This window comes from Hordeum vulgare, chromosome 4H (genome assembly GCF_904849725.1).
Source record: "Hordeum vulgare subsp. vulgare chromosome 4H, MorexV3_pseudomolecules_assembly, whole genome shotgun sequence".
In the NCBI taxonomy this organism is placed as follows: domain Eukaryota; kingdom Viridiplantae; phylum Streptophyta; class Magnoliopsida; order Poales; family Poaceae; genus Hordeum; species Hordeum vulgare.
In genome coordinates this window covers 576,106,633-576,129,463 of record NC_058521.1, presented here as the reverse complement: position 1 = coordinate 576,129,463, position 22,831 = coordinate 576,106,633, and the positions used below count along the sequence as shown (strand labels likewise).

General features: G+C 45.8%; 2 protein-coding genes across 7 annotated transcripts; both read left to right on the top strand.

The window, feature by feature from the left end:
* The first annotated feature begins 2,982 nt into the window (after window positions 1-2,982).
* LOC123449676 (calmodulin-binding transcription activator 3-like) lies at window positions 2,983-11,457 on the top strand. Of its 4 annotated transcripts, none has more exons than XM_045126972.1 (13): window positions 2,983-3,223; window positions 4,023-4,142; window positions 4,837-4,952; window positions 5,081-5,169; window positions 5,348-5,390; window positions 6,131-6,275; window positions 6,384-6,506; window positions 6,592-6,914; window positions 8,077-8,490; window positions 8,626-9,326; window positions 9,426-10,002; window positions 10,346-10,690; window positions 11,123-11,457. In XM_045126972.1, exons 1-13 carry the CDS (start codon window positions 3,184-3,186, stop codon window positions 11,231-11,233), a joined length of 3,147 nt encoding a protein of 1,048 aa, XP_044982907.1. In that variant the 5' UTR covers window positions 2,983-3,183; the 3' UTR covers window positions 11,234-11,457. The 4 variants fall into 4 exon arrangements, with proteins under 4 accessions (XP_044982907.1, XP_044982904.1, XP_044982905.1 ...); XM_045126969.1 differs by having other exon boundaries at window positions 8,038-8,490; XM_045126970.1 differs by having other exon boundaries at window positions 2,984-3,223; window positions 6,387-6,506; window positions 8,038-8,490.
* Window positions 11,458-13,063: 1,606 nt separating this feature from the next.
* On the top strand, window positions 13,064-19,235 carry LOC123449675. 3 transcript variants are annotated; one of them, XM_045126966.1, is made up of 8 exons: window positions 13,064-13,568; window positions 13,686-13,826; window positions 15,408-15,635; window positions 16,912-17,119; window positions 17,554-17,690; window positions 18,277-18,357; window positions 18,466-18,532; window positions 18,619-19,235. In XM_045126966.1, exons 1-8 carry the CDS (start codon window positions 13,111-13,113, stop codon window positions 18,958-18,960), a joined length of 1,662 nt encoding a protein of 553 aa, XP_044982901.1. In that variant the 5' UTR covers window positions 13,064-13,110; the 3' UTR covers window positions 18,961-19,235. The 3 variants fall into 3 exon arrangements, with proteins under 3 accessions (XP_044982901.1, XP_044982902.1, XP_044982903.1); XM_045126967.1 differs by having other exon boundaries at window positions 13,170-13,568; window positions 13,690-13,826; XM_045126968.1 differs by lacking the exon at window positions 13,064-13,568 and having other exon boundaries at window positions 13,707-13,826; window positions 15,413-15,635.
* The last annotated feature ends 3,596 nt before the right edge of the window (window positions 19,236-22,831 follow it).

The window sequence follows — 22,831 nt, the reverse complement described above, 5'->3', positions numbered from 1 at the left end:
TCACTACATTACAGTTTCAGAAAACTAGCTATCTGATAAAGGAAGATGCACTATGATTTATTCAACAGGGGATTCGAACAGAACAGAGACCTTACCAGGTTGAGGACGCGCCGCGGAGGTCCAAGATGGCGGGGCCAACTATGTCGAGTGGCGGTGGCGGCCGCGGCGGCGACAGGGAGAACGACGCGAGAGGCGGTGGCCACGGCGGCGAGTGGCGGCGGCGACGACGCCAGGGAGAAGGAGCAGGGAGCCGCGGCGACAGGGAGAACGACACGAGCGGCGGTGGCCACGACGGCGAGTGGCGGCGGCGACGACGGCGGGGAGAAGGAGCATGGAGCCGTAGAGGTCCTCGAGGGCGGGGCTAGAGCGACGGGCGGCGGCGGCGGCAGGGAGAAGGAGCAGGAGCCGCGGCAAGGATAAGGACGCGAAGGACCAGGGCACCGCTTCGTGTAAATTAACTAACATATTTTTCTACCCATCGTACCCTTAGAAAATTGATGATTTGATTATGTTATACTGCTGCCTCCCCTTTAAACAGTACAAGGTACGGTAAAAAAGCTCTAATTAATACTCTCTTCGTTCCTAAATAATTATTGTTGGTAAGAACCCCGTAGATAGGATTGCCTTTGCCTAGTATGTACTTCTCCGTTGTTCTTTTTACTGTACATCCACAGTTCAGCACTATGCTGGGATAGGCTTTGTAGTACGGTCAGCAGCCGACCCCTCCGATTCTTGAGGTCGGTCAGCTGCTCTCCTTCCCGCGGCCCAGTTCTTTCATGGTAGCACACAGACCCACAGTTGAAGCCACAGGTGCGAGATGGATGCGAACTCGCATCTTGATTGTAAACAGGGCCGTGACCGCAATAATGCGTGACGCGCTGACGCGCGTGGGGCACTGTCCTACAGTCCCTCTGACATCGGCGGCAGCACGTCGGCATGCAATGCAATGCATACCAGGCAGCAGCCGTGGCCGCTGCACTCCGCCGTTCCCCATGGAAGCTTCTTCGTCAGGCCCAGCCGTTCTCAACGGACGCCGAATGGGCGGACGCCGTCCCGGCGGGGCGATCACTTTAAAAACTGCCGCTGATTGCTCGCCTCTTGGGTGCCTGTTGATCGGCCAACACAGAGCACGACGCGCCTGCCGGTAGCAGCAGCAGCAGCAGCGACGTTTCCGCCCTCCCTCCCATGGACACCTGGTCTGGGCACCTCCGGAGCGGAAGCGCGTCCCCGTCTCCGTGACTAGCAGTAGCGATCGACCCACCTTATTATGTATGCACCTTGCTCCCAACAGGACCGGTGGATGTATCGTCCATCCACGGCCTCTGACTGCGCATGCGGCTCCGGCGATCCAAGGATTAGCGTGCCTAGCATCTGCTGCGATTATTCAATGCGTAATTCTTCCCGCATCAGAGTTGTTGGCCAGGGCCCGGGGGTATCCGGGCATGCACGCTTAACTTGAGCTGGAAAGACGAGCAGGTTCAGGGTCAGGGGTTAGGTGCAAAGCCGCTACCGCTAGCTGCAAGGCTGCATAGATAAATGTCGGCCTAGCAGGCCTAATGGATGGCACGATCGACGAATGATGCCTAAGCTAATTACTCGTACGAATTTTCTAAGAAGCTTCAAGCGGCCGGGGAAGCTCTGGTCAGTGACCCCGAGCTGCAATCATGCGCGCGGATCAGCGACCGGGACGCGTGGCTCCGGCTCCGGGTCCGTGAAGGTTAATCTATCCTCTTCCTCGGCCCCAGGCAGGAGACTTGAAGCAATTACCGTGATGATCAGTTCCTTCGTGGTAAGCGGCGTCAGTGCGTGGCATGGAAAAGAATATCTGCGTCGATTTTTTTGGCATGAGGGAGAGGACGGAGGAGTGGTCATCAGGCTTTCGTCAATCGAAAAGAAAAAAAGGAAAAGAAGGTGAGCGACAAGACGTATGCGGGACGGCGGCGAGCCCACGAGCCCGAGCCGATAGCGACGGCGACAAGGACGGACGGACGGGCCGGGGAACGGGCGCGCGAGGGGGACGGATAACGACCGCCCCTCCTCCCCTTCCCCGTTGCCCGCCAAGCTTGGGCGCGCGCGAGAAGCGCTCCTCCTCGGGTTCGGGTCAGTCAGAGGCTCAGAGCATCATTCTCCTGTGCACGAACGGATCTTTCTTGGATCAGGGTGGTTTCGCGTTGAACGGGCAACTGACTAGTGGCGCGCCACTCGCTTTCCCCGGCTCTTTCCTTCCTATCCCACCCCCTTTGGTACGACGCTGGCGGAAGGAGCTGCGTGCTGTACGTACGTAATACATACGTGGTTCGGAGCGCGACAACGTTGGAATTGGATTAGTATGTGTATGTGTTGCGCTGCCTGTCACCACCGGCAGCGGTTGATGTAACCGCTGCCGCATTTACAGCTCCCCGTGCGCAAAACCGACGCTGCCAGGATTTGCAAAAAAAGAAAAGAAAAAAGAGGACAAGACGGTCTGTATATGTCGAAGCATTGCTGAACGCAACGGTGCCGAATTCTTCTACTAACACATGGCTGTCTCTTGGGGGGAGTTGGCTCCGGGCGGTGGATGGCAGAGTCACAGATAGGCACGTGTAGAAAACGCAGCATGCGGCAGGGCCACCAGCACACTAGACCCGACCCGACCCGACCGTACAGCAGTATATAGAGTATACGCGCAAAGCTGACAGGTTTGGCGCCTTCCACCTACCGCGCCACAAGTCAAGTCGCGCCCCCCGTCCCGTGTGTACTCATGCCATGCATGCATGCATGCATGCGGCCGGCCCTTCCCTTCCCTTCCCCGCCCCGCACCGCGCCACCAACCGTGATCGGACGGCCAGGATCCTCCCATCGCCAGAAAGATCAGGTATGCTACCACTGCCCCTCGTCCAGCGCGGGCGAGGGGCAGAACGGGCATTTCCACCCTCCACGAGCGCCCCCCCTTTCCTCCCTCCCTCCCTTCCTTCCTTTGTAGCCCATCGCGATTCGCGAGCCGTCCAGTTGTTTCCCTTTCCCCGCCTCGTCTCACCTGTCGGCTAAAACACCCATCGCCACCACCTCCCCTCCCCTTCCCACGGAGACGGAATCCCCCAAAACCCTACCGCGGAATTCGCCCGGCGCGGACCGCCGGGAGTCCTGCTGCTCGCCGCTCGGCCGGCTCGCGGCGGTCACCGGCTGACGCGGGCGGCGGCGCAGATGGCCGAGGGCCGGCGCTACGGGATCGCGCCGCAGCTGGGTGAGAGCCGCCTCGGAGTTTTTTTTTTCCCCTTCTGTGTCGTGTTTTTGCTTGGTCCGGTTTGATGCCGCCCGCGCCTGCTTCAGGTGGCTGGCGATGGTCAACGCCTCTCGGTCCGGTCCAGTCTTTGTTTCGATTTGTTTCCGCTCAGCACCTTCTTTGCGTTGCGTGCGGGGGATCTGGGTCGTTGGGCTGCCGCGGAATTTTGAGGGCATGAAATTGTTGGTGCCAAGTGATTTCTGACAATTTTGAGTTTCCGTGGCGGAGATTTTGGTTGTTTGGAGCTGCGGAAAAGGTGGAGATCTCAGTTTGATCACTGGGCGCATGAGTGTCCTGAGGAACCACCTGGAGCTGTAGCGGCTGTGGTCTGAGTGGTCTGCACTCTGGAGATGAATTTCCGGCTCCTTGCGTTTCTAGTAATTGTGCTTCCTTCATCTATGTGATGAACATACCCCTCACGTTGTCCTTTTGTGATTGTGTCTGGACACGAGTCAGTTTCACCACAGTTTGCTCAGTTGGAACGTTTGGTCACTTATTAGGTGGTCAAGTTGTACCTACTGATTGTTACAAGGTTTTCTGGGAGTAGTAATTGGGGTTTCAGTGATGTGCGCACATGAACCTGAAATAGGAAATTGAACCGTGCAAGTGAATTTTGATGATGACACATGCTTCATTTGTTGTAGATTGGGAAGCAACACTGATGATATTTTCTCTCGAGTGATTTTAAAATCCGCTTTTATATGACTATTTTTTAACTAGTTGAATTGTCTGACTCTACATTTCATTGACTTCTGAACAGACATGGAGCAGATACTGAAGGAGGCTCAAACCAGATGGCTACGCCCTACTGAGATTTGCGAAATACTCAAGAATTACAGGAATTTCCGTATAGCTCCAGAGCCACCAAATATGCCTGCAAGTATGACCCCTGTTTGCTGTTCAACACTCTTGTTGTTTGATTATTTGTTTTGTAGTTCTCCGAATCAACTTATGTTTTGGGCAAATATATCAATATTTTGTAACTTGGAAACTGTCATTGATTTCAAAACTTGCACAACACTCTGAGAATAAAAGTTCCATTGAAATTGCGAAAACAGAAAATAAGGTTTTATGGTGTTTTTTCCGTTTTAACCTAGTCAAATACTGATCTCAGGTGTAAACTTTAGCACATCCTGGTAGCCCTGCCAGCTTTTTAATGCCATATAGCGATAGAAATTTTTTATGCAATCTTTACTATAACTAGCTTGAACCACATCTCTAAGCCTCTGGATGCACCATGATCTTTCTCCTGGTGTCAGGATTGAGGGGTTGCTATGTGATCTGTGCACCTTCTCATGCCAGGCCTGGGTCTTGTGTCCTTGCTCAATGGGATTCTTTAAGCTTTCGGTTATACCTTACTAGTGTCTTTAGATCGATGCCATTTTGCCTTCGGATCAGCCATGGCTTTGATTTGAACATTCTATTTTAATAACATCTCGACACTTGGAATGACATGTGCTATTTGGAGCCTACATATTCTAAAGTAAACATGAACATGAGCTGACAACGTGTCTCCCAAGTAGTCATGTTAAGGTTCAATTGTATCTCACTAATATCTGTATCTCTGCTTGTAGGTGGTTCACTTTTCTTGTTTGATCGGAAGGTATTGAGATTTTTCAGGAAGGATGGCCATAATTGGAGGAAGAAAAAAGATGGAAAGACTGTCAAAGAAGCCCATGAAAGATTAAAAGTAAGTAAAGTTTAATGTTACTAGTACCTATTTCTGTGACATCTTGCAGTATTTTTCTAAGGGTTCCTAGTCATACTGCATTGTTTGTCTACAGAGGTAAATTAACTGATATTTCCTTATAAATCTAGTCTGGAAGCATCGATGTGCTTCATTGCTACTATGCTCATGGGGAAGAGAATATAAACTTCCAGAGGAGGAGCTATTGGATGCTGGAGGAGTAAGTGAAATACTTTTAATGATCCATTCTGCTTTTATCATATTGCAAAGTTCGCGGTTGCTGAATAACTCATGGCATGTGCATTGTATATGCCTGTATGGAGCTTACATGCATGCATGGGAACTTAGAAATACTACACTACATTTGTATTTAAGCTATCATACCTTTGCTTTTGCAGGGACTATATGCACATTGTCCTTGTACATTATCTCGAAGTCAAGGTTACACCTAATCCTTCTATGGTTGCAATGTTGTTAGCTACTTGTTTACCTTATCCTTATGTCTGGACAACACTTTAGGTGCTACATGTAAATTAGTAATCACACTTGTAGTTTTATTTTGGGATCATAGTTGCTATACCGTTTATAAAGAGTGCTGATTTGTTTTTCACTAGCCCTGGTGGTTGATGAGCTTGATTCTTACGATAAACCAGGAATTAGGCAATTGTACAAAAGAAACTGTTTCAGTGCTGTGATACGTTAAGTGATCGATCCTTGATTAGGTAGCCTTGTCAGAAAATGTTAATAATGCATTGTTAACAGGATGGAAAATGTAAAGTAAGTGCAAAACTTAAGAGTGAAATTAACTAAAAGGGGTAAGAAATTGGACTCCACCTTTGTAAGAATATTGTGTGTTTATGCTTGCATATGTTCCAGTAGCACATTGTGTGAAAATTATTATCTCATGATAAACTGACTAATCTGAACATGTTAAACTAATTTGTCTCTCCATATAGGAACCTAATCAGCCTATTTTGGAAGCCCTCTGTTTATGTTGGTTTTAGAAGTAAATTTGTCTTGCTTCTTTGCTTACATATTTTACTTTGCCTACTTCATTTTACTATCCTGGGTTCAAAGTCTTGAGTTTAAGTCGTTGTTGCCTCATGCGCTGTGAACAAAAGCTTTTCCTGCAATAAGTCGCTTAAAGTCTCATTTTCTTTGTATATGGATATGAACATCAGGCTGGCAAGTCAAGTTCTCGTACTAGGGGGCATGATAGCATGCTACAAGGGGCCTATGTGGATAGCCCTTTAAGCATGCCTTCACAAACTACAGATGGTGAAAGCTCACTTAGCGGACAAGCCTCTGAATACGAGGCAGAATCAGGTAGAGCTGTTTGATCATCTTATTCTGTTCCGCACGAAGTCCAGTTAAATAGTTTCACTGATACTATTCCAACTATGCACAGCGTATCTAAAGCAAAATTCGGTGCAGCAGATATTTATTCGGGAGGAGCCGGATACCACTCTATCTCTCGGATGCAGCAGCATGAAAATGGAGGTGGATCCGTAATTGATGGTTCTGTTGTCAGCTCATACGGTCCTGCATCGTCTGTAGGTATGTGCCACTAAAAATGATTTATTAAGGCTATGAAACCTAAGTTGGATCGATTTGTAACTCTTTATTTGCTACTATTGTTTAGGTAATCATCAAGGATTACAGGCTACAGCACCTAATACAGGCTTCTATTCTCATTATCAAAATAACCTACCTGTGATTCATAACGAGTCCAATCTTGGAATTACATTCAATGGGCCCAGTACTCAATTTGATCTGTCATCATGGAATGAAATGACGAAACTGGATAAAGGGACTCATCAATTGCCTCCATACCAGTCTCATGTTCCTTCTGAGCAGCCTCCTTTTACAGAAGGCCCTGGAATTGTATCTTTCACTTTTGATGAAGTATATAACAATGGGCTGGATGATGGTCATGCAAACACGGATAAAGAACCACTGTGGCAGGTAACAGGGACATTTTTGTGTGGCAATATAATATATATAGCATATTAATGTTCTCTGATGGCAAAGTTTTTGTTTACGTAAAGAGGAGGTTTACCTCTGATTACCCCCAACCCTCATCTCCTGTTGCACCCATGGTGCACGAGGATCTGCACAGCTATGTCCTTTGGAGCATAGGCTGTGGCAAAATGCCCATGAAACCGTGTCTTATCTGTTTATGTCAAGTTGTACTTTTAGTGCCTGAGTTGCTTCAGAAATTTGCAAAATGGAATATATATTGTTTTCATATATTCAGAAATTAATGCGTTTGGATGTAATTGAAATGCACAGAGTTTTGTAACTGATAACCCTTTCACTTTTATTAAGAATAGTAATTTCGTGAAACATTGTTTGATGAAGCCTACATACTAATTTTGAATGGGGTATGGTTCTTCTCAAAAGTCACTCAGGAGCACATCTTTCTCTAACAGACAGTACCAGACTGGAAGTACAATAATGCCACAAAGTGCCTTATATATTTTTTTATTTTGATTAAGCGTATTGTTCCTCAAAATTTTGAAAATGTAGATCGAATGATTTTTAGGATGAGGATGGTTACCTCAAGTGCTAAGCAAATTCTAGTAGGGAAAAATAACAGGAACTTGAAATTTGAGGGGGGGGAGGGGGAGATACTAGACTCTGGAGCTGCAGTGACATTGCATAGCTACAAGAGAATAGCCAATCTCAGCATGTTTGTTTCTCCAACCTTTCGGTTACCTAGTGTTCTTAAAGTATGAAGCTAAATCCACTCTGTACAAATTTGTGTTTGCACTTACAGTGATTTTCTCAGAATGGCATGTATTATTTTCTTTGAACAGCTGTAGTATAGTGTTTTCTGTTACATGTTTAAAAGATGAATTCCTGGTATTCGTTTCCCTGGATATAACTGGTTTTTTTTCTCTTGCTGTTTCTTGCCATCCCAATAGATTTATTTTGTGTTATTTTGTATACTGTGATTAATAACACCTGCTTGACTTTCATGCTACTGATATTGTACTATTACTGTCTTCCCCTAAAATATTATACTGCTATTATTGTCTGGCTTCAATTTGGTTATGTACTCACTTGTGAAACTACCGAATTTCAGCTTCCAAGTGCTAATGATGGTACAACTACTGAATTTCAGCTTCCAAGTGCCACTGATGGTATAACTACTGAATTTCAGCTTCCAAGTGCTACAGATGGTACATTTGGTACAGTGGATAGTTTTGAACAAAACAGTAAACTTTTGGAGGAAGCCATTAATTTCCCCGTCCTGAAAACTCAATCATCTAATCTTTCTGATATCCTGAAGGATAGCTTTAAGAAAAGTGATAGTTTTACTAGATGGATGAGCAAAGAACTTGCTGAAGTAGATGATTCCCAAGTTAAGTCCAGTTCTGGATTGTACTGGAACAGCGAAGATGCTGACAATATCATTGGAGCATCGGGCCGTGACCAGTTGGATCAGTTTACTCTGGACCCAATGGTTGCACAAGATCAGCTGTTTAGTATCACTGATTTTTTTCCAAGCTGGACATATGCAGGTTCAAAGACTAGGGTATGTCTTCTTAAACTTATACTTTAGGCTTCTAAAGCTTGAAAGTCTTAGGAGTGCCATACGAAATAGAACTGTCCTGGTGTCCGAGTGAATTAGTGTTTGTTAACTGCTTACAAAATTGCTTGTATCCTGCAGGTTCTTGTCACTGGTAGATTCCTTACTTCTGACGAAGTTATAAAGCTCAAGTGGTCATGTATGTTTGGAGAAGTCGAAGTTCCAGCAGAAATTTTAGTAGACGGGACCCTCAGGTGTTATTCTCCGTCGCACAAACCTGGTAGGGTCCCTTTTTATGTGACTTGCTCCAACAGGTTAGCCTGCAGTGAAGTACGAGAGTTTGAATATCGACCAAGTGATTCTCAATACATGGATGCTCCCAGTCCACATGGTGCTACAAACAAAATATATCTCCAGGCGCGTCTTGATGAATTATTGTCTTTGGGACAAGATGAGCAAAACGAGTTCCAGGCAGCTCTATCTAACCCCACAAAGGAGTTGATTGATTTGAACAAGAAGATAACCTCATTGATGACGAACAATGATCAGTGGTCTGAGTTGCTAAAGTTTGCTGATGACAATCAGCTTGCCCCTGATGATAGGCAGGATCAGTTTGTTGAAAGCGGTATCAAAGAAAAGCTGCATGTCTGGCTTCTTCACAAAGCAGGAGGTGGTGGCAAAGGTCCCAGTGTGTTAGATGAGGAAGGGCAGGGCGTTCTTCATCTGGCAGCTGCTCTAGGATATGATTGGGCGATAAGGCCAACAATAACTGCTGGTGTAAGCATAAATTTCAGAGATGTTCATGGATGGACTGCACTTCACTGGGCAGCATTTTGTGGCAGGTAAGTTCTTTTGAGGGTGATAGTTTTTGTTTGCGCGCGCGCGCACACACACACACACACACATGTATATGTACTGAACTTGTTTGCCATGTTCTGCAGAGAGCGTACAGTTGTTGCTCTTATAGCATTAGGTGCGGCTCCTGGAGCTTTGACAGATCCAAGGCCTGATTTCCCTTCAGGGCGCACACCAGCTGATCTTGCATCGTTCAATGGGCACAAGGGAATTTCCGGTTTTCTGGCAGAGTTTTCTTTAACAAGCCATCTTCAGACCCTCAACCTGAAGGAAGCCATGGGGAGCAATGCATCAGAGATATCTGGTCTACCTGGTATTGGAGATGTTACCGGAAGAATTGCCTCACCATCGGCAGGTCAAGGTCTTCAGGCTGGATCGATGGGAGATTCACTAGGTGCTGTGCGGAATGCTGCCCAAGCTGCTGCTCGGATATATCAAGTTTTCAGGGTGCAGTCCTTCCAGAGAAAGCAAGCAGTTCAGTATGAGGATGACAATGGTGTGATATCAGATGAACGCGCCATGTCACTCTTATCTTATAAACCATCTAAACCAGGACAATTCGATCCCATGCATGCTGCTGCAACTCGGATACAAAACAAATTTCGTGGATGGAAGGGAAGAAAAGAATTTCTGCTTATTAGACAACGAATTGTCAAGATCCAGGTATGAATGTTAAGTATATGACAATTAATCGAATTTGTTACAATTCTGAACGCTCCAGATTAATACTGGATTAGTATGCTAGTACGCCAACACATTTCATATTTTTCTACTGAATTTTGCAATACTAAAATGTTTCAATTATGACTGTATCATTTACAAATTTGTGTGAAGGTAATTCAGTGAAACATGAGTTTTTCTTTTCTTTGGCTAATCTAGTATCCAGGACAGGATATCATACCATGATGTTATAACAGCTATAATGCTTTGTCAAGCATCTCTTATTTCTGATGCTATTATTATTATGATTTTTTTTCTCAACCGTGCTATATTGTGTACTTGCTAGGCTCATGTGCGAGGTCACCAAGTGAGAAAGCATTATCGCAAAATAATTTGGTCTGTTGGGATAGTGGAGAAGGTTATATTGCGCTGGAGGCGGCGAGGAGCTGGGTTACGCGGGTTTCGGTCTACAGAAGGTGCAACAGAAAGCACCACTAGTAGCAGCAGTGTTGATGTGATCCCAGTTAAACCTGCCGAGGATGATTACAACTTCTTGCAAGAAGGACGGAAGCAAACTGAAGAAAGGCTGCAGAGAGCTCTTGCCAGAGTGAAGTCAATGGTTCAGTACCCCGATGCTCGGGACCAGTATCAGAGGATTCTGACTGTCGTAACAAAAATGCAGGAATCCCAGGTAGCGTTATGTTTTCCTGCCCTTTTGGCACCAATACAAAAGCTTTAGGGTGACGCTGAACAATTAGGCATGATGTGTTGGTTAAAAATTAGGCACATGTTTCTACCAGAGCATAGATTTTACCCCTCAACCGTAAAAGCAGACAAATTGGACCCAACCATCAAAACTGGAGGCTATCCAAAAGTAGTTTTGGGTGACGTGGAGTTGATTTCCAAAGCCACGTCATAAAGAACGCTTTGGGGTAGTCCCCGAGATATGATCTATCCGGTTTTGATAAATGTGGATGTGATTTGTCTGGTTTAAGAGTTGTGGGGAGAAATCTAAACTCCGGCAAGAGTTGAGGGGTGGAGAAGAAAAAGAAAATGCGAGTTTTTGCTCTGTATTCTTGATGTAAGGCTTACTCAATTCTTTGTTGCTAACAATGTGACACAGCCCGTGGAAGAAAGCATGCTCGAGGAGTCGCCGGAGATGGATGAAGGCTTCTTGATGAGTGAATTCAAAGAGCTCTGGGACGATGACATGCCATTGCCTGGCTATTTCTAGGTCCTAACGAAGTGGCGTTTGTTCTTGTAAATTACCTCTCTGATTTGTTTGTTAGCCTCACCAGATAGATTGATAGTCACTAAACCGACTTGTCCATTATGGTTTTGAGTTTTCTTTTTTTGTCTTTTTGGTTGTCTAGCTCTAGCTCCTTGTACAGTATATATATCCTGGTTGAAAATGTATCTGGATTATGAAATTAAAACCTTTCAGTTATTTGCCTAAAATTAAACTAGTTAGGCATGGATGCTCATGAAACTTTTACTAAGGCCTTGTACAATGCAAGGCGCTTAGAGAAATAAACCAGTGTCGGTGTTTATTTGTAGAGGGCAGATGTTTAATTAGGAGCCTCTTTTGTATAAACAGGCACCGTTGCTTTAGAAAATCTTGGTTTAGTTTTGTAAGCACCTGGCAACATTGGTTTTGTTCATTTATGTTTGTCCGTAATGGTCCAAGGTTGCTTCTGATTGTATTGTTGGGAGGGACACGTGATAGATGATCGCATGGTTTTGCTGTAGGATAAGATTTGTCGAACCCTTGTGGCGGTGGTGACGGTCGCGTTCATTTGCATTTGGTCCCTGGGCCTGGGCAGGAGCGAAACATGGTTGCGGCGCTGCTGTTTTGATGCTTTGGCCAGTTTTCTTGCTGCTGTTTGGGTAGGAGCGAAACAGGTGTGGTGTCTGCACCAAGCAAGGATAAAAGCCCAAACCAAGCACCCAACCCGAATGAACTTTCGGCCGTGCCGTCCAGCTACAAGCGTCCAAACGAGCAAGTAGAGAAGAAGGAGCAACATGGACACGTTCGCACATCACTTTTGACGACTCTGCGCGAAAGCGACGCCCCGTTAAACGCAGGCCGCGGGTTGTTCGTATATATATATATATATACAGAAAAGACGCGACGAGAATGGCCTTGAGTGCGACACGCGTGGATGCCATGTGCTCAGTTTGCTCTCCCGAACCATCCCAACATCGCATGGAAAGGGAAAGGGAAAGGATCAACGCGCGGTCCGTCCGTCAAGGTCGCCAGTGGCCGCCGTGAATGGGTCGGGTCGGGTCGGACGCGGACGTGTAACTGGACGGACACGACGGGGGCGTGCGCGTCGCGTGTCGGCTGTTGCTTGCGTGCACACCTCCCGCTCTCTAGCTGCCGCCGGTCGCTCGCTCCGGCCAGAGTTTGTTGCCTCTCGCCGGCCACGGCTTTACACGTGCTGTCTTTTCACTGCTATTTCTTGAGGTTGAACATGTCAGCGCAGACCTAACTACCGCCGCGTGTAGCGCTACTAATAATAGTCTAGTATGAGTAGTACCTGCTGTTCATCGCAAAAGAAAAAAAAAAAAAAAAAGAGCAGTACCTGCTGCATGGTTGATGTGATGTCCGAGGACTCGTCATGTTTCCCGCTCCACACACACACAACTGTAGCATGTCATCATGAGAGATCCCACCGATAATCAAGTCCGTCCACCCGTAATCAAGCACCGCCCTAGAGCCAAATCAATCATGTCATGTGTAGCGGTACGTGTAGTCTTAAACCCAGTGGTGGCTGGAGGTGGATCACCTGCAGCAGATCCAGCACATGCGCTTCCCTTGCTTGTCCGTCCTGCAGATGCAGCGCAGCGCAGCGCAGACGGGTCGCTCCTGGTCGCCCGGTTGGGTTGGGTTGGCTTGGGTCAGAGCCCCCAAAGTAGCCCAGAAGCCGGCTTCCCCATAGTTAAAGAGGCAGTGATCAGTGATATTTAAATTTTCGGCGATATATTTTTACTAGGAGGAGACGTTTGTGACGATGACTCAGTCTTTTAAAGATTTTCGTAAAGGTAGGATGTACGCATATGAGTTTATACTAGTAGAAATGAGCGTATAAAAATTCATATGACGCTTGCATGTTTAAAAAGAAGCCGAAGCCGGCTTCGGTTAAGTTAAACGGAGCTAGTCCAGCGGGACTATTCCTCCCTAGTAGGAGTAGGAGAGGAGTAGTCCCCACATTGACACACGTTGCGCACGGGACGCAGGCCGCCCGGAGCACGGCTTCCTGTCTCCTCCGCTTCTCCTTCGCTGCGACTGCGACTGCGACTGCGGTGCGGGGGGAGGGGGCGGATCCCCATCTCCGGCACATGGCCCCCGCCTCGCTGGACGAGCTCCATTGCGCGGCCGCGGAGGGCGAGCTGCAGTGGCTCCGGCGGTGCGCGGGGACGGTCGCGGAGGGGGGCGACATCCGGTGGCTCCGGCGCTGCGTGGGGGCGGCCACCAAGGGCTTCGCCATCGGGGCCGGGCTCAAGGGCGGCCTCGCGCTATTCTCCCTCCTCGTCCGCCTCCGCACCCGCCGCTCCACCAGATCGAGGTGCTGCTGCTCTCCCTCGCACGCTGCCTGATCCGCGCCGCTGCTGCCACGCCTCGCGGCTTCTTGTGTTGTACTGTACTGTAACTTGTAACCCGTGCGGCGGCGTGGTGCGTGTAGGAAGGCGGGCGCGATGACCAACGAGGAGGCGGCACTGCTGGCGCTCAAGGAGACGGTCAGGTACGGCATGTTCCTCGGCACCTTCGCCGGCTCCTTCGTCTCCGTCGACGAGTGCATCGCCGCCCTTTGGGGCCGCAAAAGGTCAGCCGCCTCACACCCCCGCTGTCCAAGTGATGATTCTACTAGCCAGTTCCTCCCCGTCCCGTCCTATTAATAGCAATGGCTGTCGATTTCGTTGTAACAGAGACGGTGTGCGATTCCTTGACTTGAGCTAATAATTTCCTCCGGCTTTGCCGAGTTGCGTGTAAAGACAGCGTGTGAGCAGACTCTTGTGGAGGATAAGAGGAAGAGCGCTACTATTGTGTTTTGTTACTGATTGGTCACATTTTCAAGGAGACGTGCTTTGATGTCGATTTGGTGTAGGTGTATTGTCATATAAATTCTTCTTTGTTTGTCGGTACCGAGAATTGGAAGCAAAGATCGCTTAGTTCGGTCAGGACCTGGGGATCAACCTTTCACAACTTGCAAATGATTACGGTGTGGAAATGATGTTTCTTTGCTACTTGAATCTGGGATTGCTCGTCCGGGTTTGTTAGCCCCCCTCACATTTTGAGACAAAGATTGACTATCATCTGCGCAATAAAATACCCCCTCTGTCTAAAAATATAGGAGTTGTTTGACACCAGGGAGTATGAGTTATAGTATGTAGGAAAAATTGAACTGAAAACTTCATTCAAATATGAATCCAACAATTCAAATTTTTATGACGTGTCACTTTTATTTTGCAAATCAAATCGATGGCCAAAGTTTAACCCAAAATATAATGGGACCTAATAAACCCGAACGAAGGTAGTATTAGATTGGTAGTGATCAGTGACCAACATTTTGCAACTCCGAGGTATCATCAAGACAGATTTGTAATATTTGACTGCTAAATTCTAATCTTGGACTTCCATTGATTCTAGGAAATACCAAAATTTGCAACTCCTGCGTGATCTGGAGATATATGTTGCTTGCTAACCCAAAATAAGATCCTTACAACTACCAGAGCGCAATCTCAATAGTTTATAGCAATGCTGTCTTAACCTAAATCATCATCTTTATTGATCATGATGAATCAATACGCCTAACTTTATGCTTTCAAAAGGACTATAGCAAGGTCTTCTTTTCTCCCCCTCTCTAACATCAAATGTTGCTTCGATGATTTTGGATCTCGAAACTTCACTTGGGATACTGCAACTGCAACCTATTCCCTCTGTAACTTAATATAACACAGTGTTTTTTTTGACACTGTCATGGTCACTAAAAACGTCTTATAGAAAGTTGCAGAGGGAGTAGAACTTACAAACTTCACTTTTGGAATCCTGCAAACAAAGAATTCGCAAACTTGGCTTCATATATTGTTTTCCAATAATTAGAAAAAGGATAAAAATATTCCACATTTCCAACTTTTCAGTGACCTCAGTCAGGCTTCTACACACATGCCAGGAAACCACTGAATGGCCTCCCAGGTTGTGCCTATGAAGTCTCCTTGCCACATGCCATAAGCGTTATAAAGTTTTGAAGGGGGTTGCTTTCGACAAAACGTATTACGCATTTAAACTTTGATTATATCACAGAATGCATGTTGTTTTCTGTTCCATTGTATCTTTCACACTACCCTTCTGTAACGTAGGAGTTTGTTTTGAGATAATATATAACTCAATACTCTTGTTGCTTCAGAACAGCAAGGTGGAGGTCATTATTATCTGGGTTAATTGCTGGTCCTTCTATGCTCTTGACGGGGCCAGGCACGCAGCATACCAGTTTGGCAATATACATTCTCATGCGTGCGGCGGTGCTTGCGTCACGTTGTGGAATAAAGAGCAGAAGATTTGGAAAGATTTGCAAACCTTTGACCTGGTCACATGGTGATGTCTTCCTTATGTGCCTTTCATCTGCACAAATTTTGTAAGTTCCACTGAATTCCTATGTGTTTCCGGGTTGCACTAGTTATATATGTCAATGTTACTACTGCATGTATGTAGTATGTACAGAGATCGCTTAGCCCTGTTAATATACGCTGATATGCAGTGCATGGAGTTATTTGGGCCTGATGCCCCTATTGCACTGCACCCAACGCTCAAAACTAGTACTCCCTCCATTCCTAAATATAAGACCTTTTAGAGATTGCACTATGGACTACATACGGATGTATATAGACATATTTTAAATTATAGATTCACTCATTTTGCTCCGTATGTAGTCTATAGTAAAATCTCTACAAGGTCTTATATTTAGGAACGGAGGGAGTATATCATTTCAAATTTATGCAGGTTAAGTACTGTTTATATTTGAAAAAAAGGGCTAAGTAACAGTTTTTTGATCCATTGTATGTTCAGTTCTGGAAATGTTATACTCCCTCTGTTCCTAAATATAAGTCTTTTTAGAGACTCCACTATGGACTACATACGGAGCAAAATGAGTGAATCTACACTCTGAAGTATGCCTACATACATCCGTATGTAGTCTATAGTGGAATCTCTAAAAAGACTTATATTTAGTAATGGAGGGAGTATTTGCAAATGGCACTACAGATGTAGTATAGACAATTTCTCTGAATTGTCAAAATTCTCTTGAGATACCTTGTTTGTGACACATAAGGGCTACTTTGTTAACAAAAATAGCGGCTACATTTGATCAATAACAGTTATGTCATTCTTTAGTGAAATTTGAAATGATGTGCTATTTATTAATATCATAAAAAACACTCCCTCTGTAAACTAATTATTAGTTAGATCTTGTATAAGTTCAGAGAGGGAGTAGTATGTAAACCTAGAAGGTAATACTTTATCTTTCATGTTGTTCGTTAATGTCTCATTAGAATGCATCGCATTCAAATGGGCAGACAACGTTTTGATGTTAGGCAAAAGCCGCATGGCAACAATAGGGTTGTTTTTGAGAAAATGTGTAAAAGGAATGTGTTTGTTGGACTGTAATTGCTTTGTCCAAATAGTTGAGAAATGGAATCGTAGAGTGCACTACTGGGACTGGAATATAAATGTAAGAATGTGATATATTTGTAGATTCAAGGACATTTCCCTTGTTATCTTGCTTAAAATAACTTAAACCATTTTACATTATTAAAACATATAGGCATCAACACCGGTGACTGGTGTGTATTTTGTTATATATATTCAATAGAATGTGGGAATGGTGAGTTTTGCCTATGTTGTTGATTCTGCAGATCTGCATACATTCTACAGCAGGACAGTTTGCCGTCATCATATAAATCATTTCTGAAGACGCATGGTGGAAAGGATCAGTCTATTCTGCAAGGGTTGAAGGAAGTAGTCAACCACACTGCTTTCTCTAACCTAGAGGCTATTGAGAAGCACTACAAATCTGTTGGTGTTGACATAAAGTTGGATCCAGACATGAAAGTGCCTTGCTCAGTAAGTACTACATTTTTTTTCGCGAGGAAGTAAGTACTACAAATTTGTTAATAATTGTCAGAGTTTTCCTTAGTTGTAACATGTGTCACATGATGACATCACATTCATGTAGTGTAGTATCCTATCGAGCATGGTACTCCGTATGAGCAGTTTTAACATGCTCCCTCTTACCCCTTTTTTTCACATGAGAGGTAAGAGTATATAACAGACCTGAGCCGTTGATCTCATTCATTAGTGGTCTGATTAACTCTTAACTTCTTACCTCACATGTAAAAAGAGGGGGTAAGAGGGAGCATGTTAAAATTTGCCACTCCGTATAACATTTTGCTGTGAGTAATTTTTGGAGTGTTCCTTGTTAATTTCCTATCATTTGTTATTTTTATTCCTTCTGTAATGCCTTCTCCTTCATCTAATCTATTCTCTCTCCAATCCAGATTGTGCATGGCAATCAATCATGTGCAGGACATTTTATTTCGTTCTTGTTACAAGCATATGGAAGAGCAGTTCCTGTCTATATTCCAGTCTACCTAGTTCCTGCACTTGTAGTTCATCGGCAGGATCTGTTGAAAAGGTACACAACTGTATCAAGTAAACTGACATGTTAAGTTGCTCATATCTTGAGGAGTTTCTTCTTTTAGCTGCCAAAAACCATGCAGGCCCTGCATTAATTAAGCCTGATGACCTCAGGGTAATTGTGCTTCATGTAAGAACCAAACCTAAAAATGTGTGTCCTATTTATATTGAAAAAAACGAGTGTTCTTGATGGCAATATTATCTATTGGTATTCTACGGGAGCTGTTATGCTGCCTTCTGCAGTTTTTGCAACAGGTTATAGTTTCTTTAAGTGTTGTGAACCTAGATTCACAACGGGATAATTACCGTTCTGAAGCTAGCCAGTCGGCATGTCTGTGAGAGATTGGGTAGACATAGGTAGAGAAGAAAGAATAGATTGATTGGTCTTGCTTGCCTTTTATAGACCTTCTAGGCCGGTTAATGTTCAGTGAACAGTAATTCCAGCTTGTCGCAGCTTGACCCATATCCCTAACATACAAACTCAATAACCTAACTTGACCCCTAAGACAAGGACTCCTAACTGGACACAAACTCTAGCATAGCTAGATACACCTAATATGTACTGAAGACCTCACAACATGCAGGCCTTACACAATAATGGGGAAGAGTCTTCTAGGAACAGCAAGATCTAGCCTGTTCCTCTCAATGTATTGTGCATCTGCATGGTGAGTTCTTTTTATTTCAACCCCAAACTTCTCGTATTAAGAATGTAAATATATCGCCAACCTCCCTTGTCGGCACAGCAATTCATGGTGTTTTTTTTTCTATTTCAGGGCTTGGACATGCTTCCTTTTTAGAACCTTCGAGAAGTGTAGTACTCCACTTGTTGTACTTGGCACGGTAAGCAAAGACACACAGTTTACCGCATGGATTAAGCGTCTAATTAGTTAACCATGTCTGCGGTACTAACTGTTTTCATGTGGCAGTTCCCGGCGGGTCTGGCGCTGTTTATCGAGAAGAAAAGCAGGAGAACCGAGATATCCCTGTACTGCCTTGCGAGAGCCATCGAGAGTTTCTTCACATGCCTGACCGACGCTGGACTCTGCCCTCCGATACTACAGATCAAGCGAGCCGATGTAGTGGTTTTCAGCATGGCTACCTCGATCATCATGCACTGCTACGCCCAGGAAAGAGAGGTTTTCCGGTCCAAGTACCTGAATGTCCTTGACTGGGTGTTCGGCGTGCCGCTTCCGTCGGAGGACGATGAAAGCAAATGCCATTCTACATCCAGTGACGGAATCAAGAAAGGAATATTCACCATTGAATGATGGAATCAAGAGATTCGGTAGCTCGCTGGTCTGTAGAAATTCCTCTCCAATGGGGTTGTGATGTTAGTGCAAGAGTAGATAGGCACATTAGATGGATTCTTCTAGCTTACAGTAAGCCTGGTACAGGAGGCTCTCCCCAGATCCCCACAAGCGGAATTTAACGGGTGTAACAAATCATAGATTTATTATTCAATTTATTTATCGGAAACCAATGCCCTGGTTCAGGACATATGAACTGTAAACTATTGATCTTGTGATATTGTACCTTTTTATCCTGCCTGAGAATCGAACCCTGATCATTCTCTTTTTTTCCGGGAAGAACACTGATCATTCATCTGTGCCATCGAATTCTTTGCATTGTAACTTCTGACTGTATTGCAGAGAAAAATGCAATCCTGTTCACTTCAATTTCTTGTGTTCTGAAAATAGCTATAAAATAAAAGAGAAAATTTTGTGCTGGGTGGTGACGTGCTGCTAGATCTATTGGCACAAATAATCAGGTCGTCGTGTGTTTTCCGAATCCTAGTGAGGTTCAGCGGGTTAAAGTTTATGAACGTAACAACCCATGAAGAAGAAATTTCACAATGGGAAACGTTCGGCTCTCGTAGCTTGAACAACCCAGGAAGAAGAAATTTCACAATGGGAAACGCGGCCGAACGTTGTGACCCGTGCGATCTCCTTCGATCTGGCACCCAATTTCTCTCGTGTGGTGGGGCGCATGGCCGAGGGGGCCAACCCGCAGCGCCGAGGGGGCCAACCCGCAGCGCCGGTGCCTGCTTCCGTTGACCGCCCGCATTGTCGGTTCCCGTCCCTGTTGGCAGTCCGCATCGTCGGTTTCAGCCTTCGCTTGTCATCCTCGTCGCCTGCCGCAATGGTCAGACCGCGCGTATACATGTGTTGCAACCGTCATCTCAAACAGCTTCAAGCGTTGTTGATAAAAGCTTCAACCATAGACAGAAAAGCTTCAATCAACTCTGCCCAGCAAGGAAAGTTGCAACCGTAGTTGTATTTTGCTACTACCGGCTAACTTTTTTGCTACATCCATCAAGGTGGACCTGCGACTTAGCGACGGCTGCGACGAATTTTTGCTGCAACCGTAGTTGTATTTTGCTACAACCGACGAACTTTTTTGCTACATCCATCAAAGCGGTGTTGCGACCTCGCGACGACGGCGACGATGATTTTGCTGCAACCATAGTTGGATTTTGCTAGTACTGGTTTTTTTTTGCTACATCCATTGATGGACTCCCACAATGCTTCACAGGAGACGAGATGTTGGTGGTGGGTTGCTGCGGACCACGACGTCGACGACGAGCGAGGTGAGCAGGCTGATGATGGGGACGACGACGACGAGCGCGCGGAGAGCCGCAAGGCTACCCGCAGGCGGCGGCGCGTGCGAGATGTAGGGAGGCAGGATCGGGGTGTTGGTTGAGCTGCTAGAGGAGGGCGAAGGACCAAGGGAGATCCAACGATGCGGGAGCCTCCAATCGTAGGGTTGTGCTGCCATCGACCGAGTTTTCGGGCCGGCGCACTGGCGCCCAGTACTACCCTTTCACAATCTGCCTGCCAATATACATCAAGACAGAGTATATGAGTGACTTGAGTGAGCTCTAATCAAGCAGTTGTTGCACATCCACCCTCAGCAGACCAATCAAAATTTTTACTTGGTTCGCAATGAAGTACGTATTACATATTAGATGGTAGGAACAACAAGGGCGTGTTTAGTAAGTTGCATCAATTTTGCATGCATTGCATGTGTTTCTTTGATGGGTCCGGATGAGAAAAAATAGCCTCAAAACCATGATGTGCACATTGTCTGATTGCCGCGTCTAGGCTAGTTGCATGAGATACTAATTTTGACCTGCCATTTGGTTGTCCGTGTTACAGTAAGCGCACATAGGGACAGGCTATTTGGTTGCAATCTGCATAAAGTGCTCTTCTCACTAGTGATGACCTTGCCACACACGATCTGAATATAGATTCAGTCCTAGCTACGAAACAAATTACAATTCATACTAGCTATAATCAAATGACAATATACATTATTAAGAGCCATATGGCCGAATAAGGAAAAGTTCATCATCGATGCTAACTAGATGGGAGTCCATCCGCTTCCTCTTCTCCTACTGCTACTTCTTCCTCTTCTTCTACTGCTGCTCTTACTCTTCTTCTACTTCAGATTCTTGTCCGGCCTCTTTTATCCCGCATTGTCTGTGTCCACTCCATTCTTTTATTCTTCTAGGCTTCGTTGTCAAATACCTTCACATCATGGCCGGAGCTAACAACATCGTGAGGCGTCACATCTTCCTTCTCAGCTAGGCACCAGTTCATCACAACCCCATTGCAGGATCCAGTTATACAAAATGCAACAAGCAAGAACAAGCTTAACCTAAGCGGGGAAAGTGTGGAATGAATTATGATCTAGGACCTTAAATCCGGTTTTCAGAGCTCCAAAGGCCCTCTCAATAGTAACTCTAAGGCTAGAGTGTCAATTGGGAGCACGCCTGCAGGCCCAATGAGTTGGGGGGGGGGGTATCGAATCTTGATAAATTATGCCAGGCTCTTTGTTTGCGCTGGCTATGGCTTGAGTGGACCGAGCCAACAAGGCTATGGGTGGGCTTAGGTAACCCATGTGATGAGAGAGACATATTTATTCTACACGTGCACAACCATCACCGTTGGCAACGATGCCTGTACACCCTTCTGGAACTCCCCTTGGCTAAATGGGAGTAAGCCAAAAGACATCGCCCCTCTGATCTTCGAGGCATCATCGCGAAAGACATGGAAGGTTCAGGAGGCCTTGAATAATGCTGCATGGATTAGCAAGATCAACCTTGGAATAACGCTCTCGCTGGACCATCTTAGGCAATTTCTCTTGCTATGGATTTCCCTCCACAGAATCCAGCTAAACGCGCACATCGAGGACTCCATCCCGTGGAAGCATACCGCCTCAGGAGAATAGTCTGCTTCTTCTGCGTATAATGTGCAATTTTTGTCCATCACCCATACTGACATGTGCAAAGTTGTCTGGAAGACCTGGGCACCCCCGAACGTTAAGTTTCTTGCATGATTTGCAATCCAGAACCGGATTTGGACGACATACAGTTTGGCCAAGAGGAGATGGCCAAACTGTGGACCTTGCCCACTTTGTACAAGGGAGCAAGAAATCGTCGAACACCTTTTCTTCAAATGCTGGTGCACTCTTAGGCTATGGAGATTGGTAAAAGACTGGCTTCAACTCATTAGCTTGGACACCTCTGCTTGGCCTGCCTACAGGACCATTAAAGACTGGTGGTACGACATGGCATCCTCCCATGGGATTCACAGAAGGGCGATGGCCTCCCTCACTATGTTAGTGCGCAAGATGATTTGGGATGAGAGCAATGCAAGGGTCTTCCATTCCACAAACGCGCCACCATTCATCCTCCTTCGCACCATACAATCGCTGGCACAACTTTGGGCCACTGTGGGAGCAAAGCATTTGGGGCACAATATGTTGGGAGAGTAGAGTTTTTTTGTTGGGTGGTGTGCCCCCCCTTTTTTGCTGGGGGCATTTCTTTGCTGCTATGTTTTCGGCAAACTCTGTCAAACTCCTCCTTCCTTAATTACTGAAAAGGGGCAAAGCTTTTGCCCCCCATTTAAAAAAAGGCTATAGTGTGTGAGAGTGAATAGCTCTTGTGGAGTCCCAGGATAGTTCCTACTAGCAAACTTGTTCAAATGGTACCTGGATTTTCTGGAGGATGGAAGAACACACCGACATGCATAGCCAGCGTCTCCTAGGTAGAACTTCCCGTCGGGGATGTTGATGCCATCAATACGACTCATGTTGTCACTAAGAATGTTAGTATCATGTGCCGGCACTTCCCACCAG

What these genes read in the sequence shown, in the direction of transcription:
- LOC123449676 (XM_045126969.1), top strand. Translation starts at nt 3,184, where the DNA reads ATGGCCGAGGGCCGGCGCTACGGGATCGCGCCGCAGCTGG. An exon ending in GCCACCAAATATGCCTGCAA is followed by an intron (nt 4,143 to 4,836) that starts GTATGACCCCTG and finishes CTCTGCTTGTAG; the next exon opens with GTGGTTCACTTTTCTTGTTT. An exon ending in CGGTCCTGCATCGTCTGTAG is followed by an intron (nt 6,507 to 6,591) that starts GTATGTGCCACT and finishes ACTATTGTTTAG; the next exon opens with GTAATCATCAAGGATTACAG.
- LOC123449675 (XM_045126966.1), top strand. Translation starts at nt 13,111, where the DNA reads ATGTTTAAAAAGAAGCCGAAGCCGGCTTCGGTTAAGTTAAACGGAGCT. An exon ending in ACATGAAAGTGCCTTGCTCA is followed by an intron (nt 17,120 to 17,553) that starts GTAAGTACTACA and finishes TCTCCAATCCAG; the next exon opens with ATTGTGCATGGCAATCAATC. An exon ending in CGGCAGGATCTGTTGAAAAG is followed by an intron (nt 17,691 to 18,276) that starts GTACACAACTGT and finishes CACAACATGCAG; the next exon opens with GCCTTACACAATAATGGGGA.